This window comes from Perca flavescens, chromosome 18 (assembly GCF_004354835.1).
Source record: "Perca flavescens isolate YP-PL-M2 chromosome 18, PFLA_1.0, whole genome shotgun sequence".
Classification (NCBI taxonomy): Eukaryota; Metazoa; Chordata; class Actinopteri; order Perciformes; family Percidae; genus Perca; species Perca flavescens.
In genome coordinates, this window is record NC_041348.1 from 12,580,017 (window position 1) to 12,588,595 (window position 8,579).

At 42.8% G+C, this 8,579-nt stretch overlaps 1 protein-coding gene across 2 annotated transcripts; it reads left to right on the forward strand.

Moving 5' to 3' along the window:
• The first annotated feature begins 2,196 nt into the window (after positions 1-2,196).
• Positions 2,197-8,520, forward strand: gzf1 (GDNF-inducible zinc finger protein 1). 2 transcript variants are annotated; one of them, XM_028605834.1, is made up of 8 exons: positions 2,197-2,392; positions 3,968-4,971; positions 5,220-5,403; positions 5,572-5,741; positions 6,136-6,230; positions 6,399-6,566; positions 6,727-6,884; positions 7,106-8,520. In XM_028605834.1, exons 2-8 carry the CDS (start codon positions 3,980-3,982, stop codon positions 7,877-7,879), a joined length of 2,541 nt encoding a protein of 846 aa, XP_028461635.1. In that variant the 5' UTR covers positions 2,197-2,392; positions 3,968-3,979; the 3' UTR covers positions 7,880-8,520. The 2 variants fall into 2 exon arrangements, with proteins under 2 accessions (XP_028461635.1, XP_028461634.1); XM_028605833.1 differs by lacking the exon at positions 2,197-2,392 and adding an exon at positions 3,129-3,275.
• The last annotated feature ends 59 nt before the right edge of the window (positions 8,521-8,579 follow it).

Genomic DNA, 8,579 nt, shown 5'->3' on the forward strand with positions numbered 1-8,579 from the left:
TTATCATCATGCTTATCAGATTCGGTCATGCGTGAGGCTGGGTCTTTTTGCAATTACTGTAATTTCTCATCAGACAAGAAGACTAGGAGTCTTCTGCAATTTTTGTGAATCATTGGTTTCTTGTTTCATGTCCTGATGTTACATTGAGGTTTTAGGGGTTCCAGTGATATGCTGGACTGGATGAATGTGGTGTGGCATCCAGCCAGAGAAAAAATGGAATAGAGAAGGGGAAAGATGTTAGGTTGAAGTGTTAGGAAAGACTACCAGAATCGGGTCTGGACTGCTGTGTGTATCCTGGCAAAGAATGCTTGGCCTTGACAGAACTGCACAAATATGTACAATATTTGACTCCTGCCCATTTTCTACCTTACATAAATGGGGTGGATGGGTGGAGAGTCATGTCCATTTACTAAAACAACATTAAAACACTCTCCAAACCTGCATGAAATCATAAAGTATATCCTTGTGTCAAAGAAGGGAACATGTCATTGATTAAAAAAGCATTGATGCCTGTTGAAAGTCTAAGAGCATAATAAAAATGGATTCATAAAAGATGTTTTCTGTTAACCAAGTTCACTGACTGGAGGGGAAGAGAAAGACACCACAGAATACTGAATTGGACTGGGTTTCGATTGGTCTGGCATCAGCTGCGTGGTTCTATGGGCAAGCACAAAGAGAATGCTGCGGTTATTCTTGGACCACCACTGTCTGCACTTCCATGTACTGTAATGTTCTAGTGTTTACCATCACTGGTTCAGTTCATCTGCTGGGATTATGAGTCAGCCCAGTTAAGAAGCTGTAGAGGGGTCCTACAAGGACACTGACTGACTGACTGACCTACCCTCACGGCATCCAAATTAAAGTGTGTGTATGACTCCAGCACACATACCGAGCCCGGACACAACCGTTACCACCAAACTCCTGAATTTGACTGTTTTCTTTACAGTGTGTGTGTGCGCTCCGTAGCCTGTAATTAAAATTGGCCTTGGCTTTGAGTTTTACTTTTTTCTCTCACACAGTGCACATTTTGTCATGTTGTTTGTGCGCTGTGGAACGTCAGCAAGGATATTTTCGGTTGTGTGGAGGAGTCTACCCATAGCAGAGCAAACACGACCCAATGTCGGCAGAATGTTTTGTTTGCTGAGCCCATCACCTTTCAGCGAGCATTTGCACCTCATCTTCTTCCCTGACAACATGATGATATATCTGTGGGAATTTCATTTGTTACTGGGCGGCCTGGCAATGCAGCTGGCTATCAAGCTTGCCATTTACTGGCAACATCTGAACCCTTGACTGTAGTAGACTTGACATACACTTACTCTCTCCACAGCTGAAATGTGCACTTCCGAATAAGACAAAATGCCCCGGAGTCATTGGAAAAGTCAGCCAGTTTCACTGCTGAAAGTAGATTAATATGGCATGTTTCTGAAATGACTTGACCTTTTGTTATTTCAGTGATGCAGCATATGTTCATCCCCTTGATTACACATGTCAACCAGTGATGATATGTAGAAACCTCAAGTCTGTTTCTCTGCCATATCTTTATTTGACAAAGCATCCTGTGACAATTTCACAAACCACATATGTACCATCGGCATTACCTAACCCTGCTGAACTTTTAATATGTGTCACATTACAGTATGCGGCACAGGAAAAAATGAAAATGTGACCCAGCTGATCCTAATTTCAATGACTGTCTAATAGCCTAATACTCATATGAAGCTATTATTTTTTATCATTTTAGTAAACAATGAACAGACAACTTTCCCAGACAACAGAGGTCAATTGAAAAATAGCTTTTGCAACAACTGGGCCCAAAGTGAAAAATGCTTTCCTTCCTTTAATCTCAGTCATGTCAAACGTTGTACTAATGGCAATATACTGAGAATTAATTTGTACGAATTGTCTCATTAATTTGCACATAGTAATTCAGTATTCCATTAAACTCTAGGCTAATTTTCATGGTAATACTTTAAACCATATTAATATCTATGCAAATACTCTTGATTCCCATGAGCATACAGTTACAGATCATTACGTCTGCAGATGTTGTGTGTCCTTTAAATAATAATGATAAACCATAGGACCAGTTGTATGAAAAGTAGTGTGTGTGTGTGTGTGTGTGTGTGTGTGTGTGTGTGTGTGGCAAAGGAGTAATGTAATAAAAGCCAGGCGAACACAGTGTTCCAGGTCAAAGCTGAAGTCTGCACAGCTTCGGTCCAGAGAGCAGCATGAGTCACCGGAACAGAGCAGATTGCTAGCTTGCAGAATTCATTAAGACAAATGTAAGGTATATGGATTTCCTCTGCAAGAAAAAAGAAGAAAAAAAAAACCTTGGCAGCTGCAGAACAGCCCCCCAGTGAATCCTCAAGTAGCTTTCCATACACCTTTGGTATGAGAGCATGCTTTTTGCAACTGTGTAGATGATTTATGCTGGTCTAAATGTAAATGAATTATCTTAAATACTTCAGCGTGTTGACCTATTTTGTATGGTTTTGGAACCATTCTCGTACAACTACAACAGACTATAGCTATATACAATGGACACTAAAAACCTACTTTTTAAGCAGATAGTGTAATACCTACTGAGTATGTCTACCCAGTTAAACTGTCGGCTAGAAGGAGAGTAGTCTGCGTGGAAACGGCATGAAGAAAATGGAATTTTTCTGCAGGTTAATCTGCTTTTAATTCAACACCAGCAGTTTATATCATGTCATGTCTCTCTGTGCAAGGGCGCCCCAGTGCGGGAATGATGCAGTAATACACTATCTAGCTAATGAACACAGTTCAGTTGTTACGGTAACGCCATTACCTTAGTAAATCCCTTTATAAAATTCAACAATAATGCTACGGTTGCTATATACCTGTACCCTGTTCAACATTTTACCAAGATAGGGGCTTACTCTTGCCAAAATACAAATGAGGTGAAGCATAGTTATACATCCTGATTACAGCAATAACAGCAAAGTGCAACACATTATTGCTCAACGGCCGTTAAAATATATTGGAACGGACAGTACTTTGGAGATAGCTAGCTAAGTAAGGCAAAGCTATAAAAAAATAAATAAAAAATTGTTAGCTAGCCAAATTCGCTTGACAGTAATGCCTGTAAATCATGGATGTATAAAAGTTATAACAAATGCGCCTATTCGCTTATAGTCAACGAACGTGCTAAAATGACCCAGGAACAGCAGTTATACTTGGCAATTCAAACTTTAAACACGACCATGAATGAAGGACTGATCCCGTATCAGCCACCTCGGCACCGGATGTCGGTAAGTAAGAAAGCAAGTGCCGTTTTCGGCAGCGATTTCTACAGGAAATACCTTCCACTGTGGAGAACATTTGTGAAGGGCTGCCATTTTACCGACCTTACGGTAAGAAAACTTGCTTCGTGGTTGTGTAACGTTAGTTTGCTGGCCACACGTTCACTCATACACCGTGTTCAGTTCGGTGTGCTTTACGTTCAACTTGTATTATCCATACCTGTTTGTTTTGTGTTTACAGTTAACATTAGCTAACCTAGCTTGTGCACCATTGTGTCTGTGATGCTACTGTTAGCAGTAACGTTAACTAACCCTAGCATTGGACATTATCAAGGCAAAATCACACAAATATTACAACGCTAGTCGGTCTGTTGCTACGGCTTTAGCTAGATACTGAGGTTTGAGGGTTTTCACCTGCACCTTATGTCAGAGGGGCTAACGTTAGTTATTTTAACAAACTCGAAGCATGTGGCTTAATAAGGTGTCTTTTCTGCCTTTTCGATCGTTGGCTTATGCAACGTTCACTGCTCAAAAAGTAAACCCAGTAATGATGATACAAATGGTTCAAAATACTGAAGCTCCACGTCCCCACCTCTGATCAAGCATGTAACGTTACATGCGTGTGTTCACAAATGTAAGGAAACACAACTAGGTTAGTTTAAGCATTACACGCCAACATTCCCCTTTTTTGTTTTTCTCAGCAGCACAAATTAATGATGGGGGTCAAAGTGGTCCAGCTCACCTCTAAGTCTCACCACGAAAACATCCTGGCCTCTCTGCACCAGCTGATGCTGCAGGGGCAGCTGAGTGATGTTACAGTGCAGGTAGACTACCAGGGAGAGGTACAGGAGTTTCAGGCCCACCAGTTGATGCTCGCAGCGTCCAGTGGCTACTTCAAGAAGATCCTTCTGTCTCCGGATGCTACCAGAGACAAAGTCTTACTCTCCAGTATGCACTCCAATCATTTCTCCAAGTTTTTGGAATTTGTGTACACTGGTAAAGTTGAAGTTGTTAGAGACAAGATTGGTGATGTTCAAGCAGCGGCACAACTTTTGGACTGTGAGGATCTGTCAGCGGTTTGTGGTGAGGCCATGAGTGCTGGAATCCTACAAAAACCTACAAGGAAAACATCTGCATCAACAGTTGTAGATAACTTGCATGGTGCCAAGAAAGAAAAAAGGACCAAAGGGAAGAACCAGCCTAAAAGCTTACTTCTTAAGCGACCGCGCTCTCCGCAGAGCTCTGAAAAAGAAGTCATTTCAAAAAGATTAAAGGTAAAGAACGCAGAAAAGGATGGAAAAAGACTAGGAAGAACTCTAAAATTGAGGTTGGCTGGCCATAAAGTCCTTCGGAGGCATTTAAACACCAAAAGAGGGGCTAACCCTAACAATGAAAACAAAGTTGCAAATGAAGACACAGAGGAGAATGAGGACAGGACTGAAGCCAAGGCTCAAGCAGAGAAAATGGACGAGTCATCATTGGGAATGCCAGCCTCTGATGCGGGTGATTGGAAATGTGGGGAGGATGTGCCGAGCAGTGATCCCGAAGGCTCATTGTTGTTATCTCTGGAGGAGGAGGAGGAGGAGGAGGAGGAGGAGGGTGGTGAGTCCAAGGGGACATTAAAAAGAACATCCAAGGCCCAGTTCCAGTGTAACAAGTGCCAACGGACCTTCCACTATGAAAGAAGCTACTTGAAGCACATCAGGTAGGACATAAGTGCTACTGGATTAAACGTATTGATAGATACCACAGATAAAGTGTCTGAACTGAAGCAAATTATTTTTGTTCACCAGTTCTTCTAGTGACGAGAGTACTGTGCTACCAATTCACCTCTAAAACTTAAGCTATGTCAGATAATGCTCACCAATGCATCGCCATCTTATCATGAAACCTAAGACCAGGCCCTTTTTGTCTTTTGATCTTGCTGTAACCCGTTACTGCTCTCTTGGCCAGTACGTACCATGGAGTAAAAGCAGATGTGATCTATCGCTGTGAGACCTGCCAGCAAACCTTTGCTAACCGCAGCAATCTGAAGATCCACGAAAAGCACGTTCACAGTAATGAGAGGCTTTTTGTTTGCGACTGCTGCGCAAAAGCCTTCAAACGAAAGAAGGATGTTGTCCGCCATCAAAGACAGGTGGGGATGAATTAAATTCCACACACTTTCCTATACATTATTTCCTTGATCAAATACATGCAATATTATATAAATATGCAATAATAAAAACCTCTAAAGAGTCGCATTTATCTGCATGTTCCCCCCCTGATTTGATCATTTCTGTCGTGCATCCCCGCTGCTTCTCAGGTACATGAACGTAACAGTCTGCGACATGTCTGCCCTGACTGTGGAAAGGCACTCAGCTCCAAAACTGCCCTGCTGTTGCATGAGAGGACACACACCGGCGCAAAGCCTTTTGAGTGCACCGACTGCGCGGCCAGATTTACCCAGAACTCCGCCCTCAAGATGCACCGCAGGTACGGAGCTCCCCGACGATGGCTAGTCAAAAGGATAACGAATTGGAAATGGGAGGTTTGTAGATGCTAAAGGCAGGCAGGCAGGATTGCTACTGAAAGGTGACCGGTTTTAATCCCGGGTCAGCGAGGGAGGATGTAAGTTGAGCAAGTCATTCTTGCTTCTCTTTGACAAATACCTTTTGACTTTGGCGGAGAAATTGCGGTCCGATGTTTCCGTCTGTTTGTTCAATCAGCAATTGTGAACATAAACACTAATGGCTAGAAAAAGCTGGGAGCCAGAGAGTAATAACGACCTAAAAATGAGAGGGGTGGATGTTCATTTAGACATGCTAATAACGTGAGAGAAAAAAAAGAAACCGATGATGGCTAAACTTGTTTGTTTTACTATTTAAAGGACTCACACAGGAGAGAAGCCATTTGCATGTGACGAGTGTGATGCCCGGTTCACTCAGAAGCACATGTTGTCCTATCACAAGCGATCACACACAGGTAAGAGGGATATTCTTTCAAAACGGTTTGGATTTCTGCATTGTCATCTTTAACCCCGTCTCTGTGAAAGAAAGCGTATAAAGTAGGCCTTTTTAAGCCAATGAAGACAAGGCTATCTGCACACACCAGACCAAAAGTGAAACGACTGTTCTTTTCTTCTCCTGTTAGGAGAGAAGCCTTTCATGTGTGAGGCCTGTGGGAAAAGCTTTGCATCTAAAGAATACCTGAGACACCACTCAAACATCCACACGGGGTCCAAGCCATACAAGTGCGAAGAGTGTGGTCGAGGCTTCGCTCAGAGGAATTCCCTCCACCAGCATTTAAAGATACACACGGGTAATTGTATAAATCTTGTATTTGTTGTTGTGAATTTGGAGGAGGCGTGATCTCCTTTTACAGATTCCTTAGAGGCGTGATCTCCTTTTACAGATTCCTTACTGTTTACACACTGTGTTTCCTGGCGTATGTTTGTTCCCTCCCTTCCGTTGATTGTTAGGTGAGCGTCCGTACAGCTGTAAAGACTGTGACAAGCAGTTCACCCAGCTCAATGCCCTCCAGAGGCACCAGCGTATTCACACAGGAGAGAAGCCCTACATGTGTGGTCTTTGTAGTCGCACCTTCACAGACAAGTCCACCCTTCGCAGGCACACTATGGTGAGCAGTGCTTTCCTTACCGCAGTGAAAAGTTACTGTCAGATAGGGTCATTTCATCTGTATGGGCACAGTGTTGATTCAACTTTTACTGTGGCAAGATTGAAGTTCACCATGGTCAAAAAGGGGGTATTGTTAAGGGCATTGGGCTTTTGTACGATGACTACTTTAACTTTGAATTATTCAGACTGCAGTGAAATTAACAAGCTCTTTTAACATTTCAGATTCATGACTCCAATGCTCCCTGGAAGACCTACCTGGTAGTGCTGGAGGGAAATATGGAGGATAAGAAAACCAGAACTCCCACTAAGGGAAAGACAGAAAAAGCAGGAGCAAAGGAGAAAAAGAGCACCGCTAGAAAAAGTGGTGGTACTGGTACTGGTACTGGTACTGGTGGCGGTCATGATAAAACCCTCACTGACTCCTTTGTGGTGCCGTCTGAGCCCATCACTCTCCCACCTGAATGGACCAGTCACGGGGCCATCACTCTGGTCAACCACGGCGCCCTCGGCGGGATCACTGTCATTCACACCGAGATGCCCTCTGGGACCCAGATCCAGCCCATCGTAACCACTGAAAGCACAGGGGCCAGCATCATTTCCTTAGATGGATCAGCCATCCCTGTCCCCTTCTCCATACCAGTGTCCGCAGCTCACAGTATCCCCTTGTACTCTGAAGCTTCCTCCACCTGTCTGTCTACACCCACTCTCTCAGTTCCTGTTTCTGATGGCACATTGGCCTCAGTCTCAGAGGTCCCAAATGTTTCTACGTCATCTGTCCTGGAAGCTGCCGCCTCACAGACCATTTTGGCTCCACTTTCAGAGACTAAGGCCACTTGTGAGACAGAGATTTTGCAGCCTGATATTCAAACTGTGATTGTCGGTGAGGATGCTTGTGAAAGAAAACCAAAAGGTGCTGTCCCAAGTGATGGAGAGCAGGGGGCAGCAGATAAGCCCTTAGGTGAACCTAAAGGGGCCCCAGCTCAAGATGCTGTGTAGAAGATGCATGTGAATAGAAAGAATTGTATCTGGGTGTAGGGAATTTAAAATCCAATGTCAACCCTACTTTTCATGTTATTTAATATATTTACTTTGGCATTAGCACTGTGTGAATATGCGGTCCGACTGATTCATCATTATTATGATCTAAAGTCGAGTGTCTCTGTGTTAACAGATTTGGATGTGATATTCAGTTTGTCACACACTCTTATGGAATGTGCGTTAAAAAAAATAATCTGCTGGTCTTTAGTCACATATCAGAGATAAAAGCTATAAGATTAAGGTATTAAGTGTGATTAATTAATGTACATATGTTATAATTCATGGTGTCAAATGTGGCACAAATCATATTAAACACAAATGTAATTGAGGTGTTTGTTAATACATTACATATAAAGTAAAACATCAGCTTTAGTACATTTTACTAATCAAATGAATATCAGACATCTGTTCTCCATACATTATGTATTGCAGGAGTTCCAACTCTGATGTCTGGAAGCCCTCGGCAGCTGTAGAACAGCACCCCAGCGAATCCTCCAGTAGCTTTCCATACGTACATCTTTGAATGACCGCATGCTTTTTGCAACTGTGCTGATTTATGTTGGTCTAAATGGAAATGAAGTTACGTAAATCCTTCAAAATTCTGGCTCTTTTCTTTTTGGAACCATTTCCATATAACCACAGCTGTGTTTCAAACTTA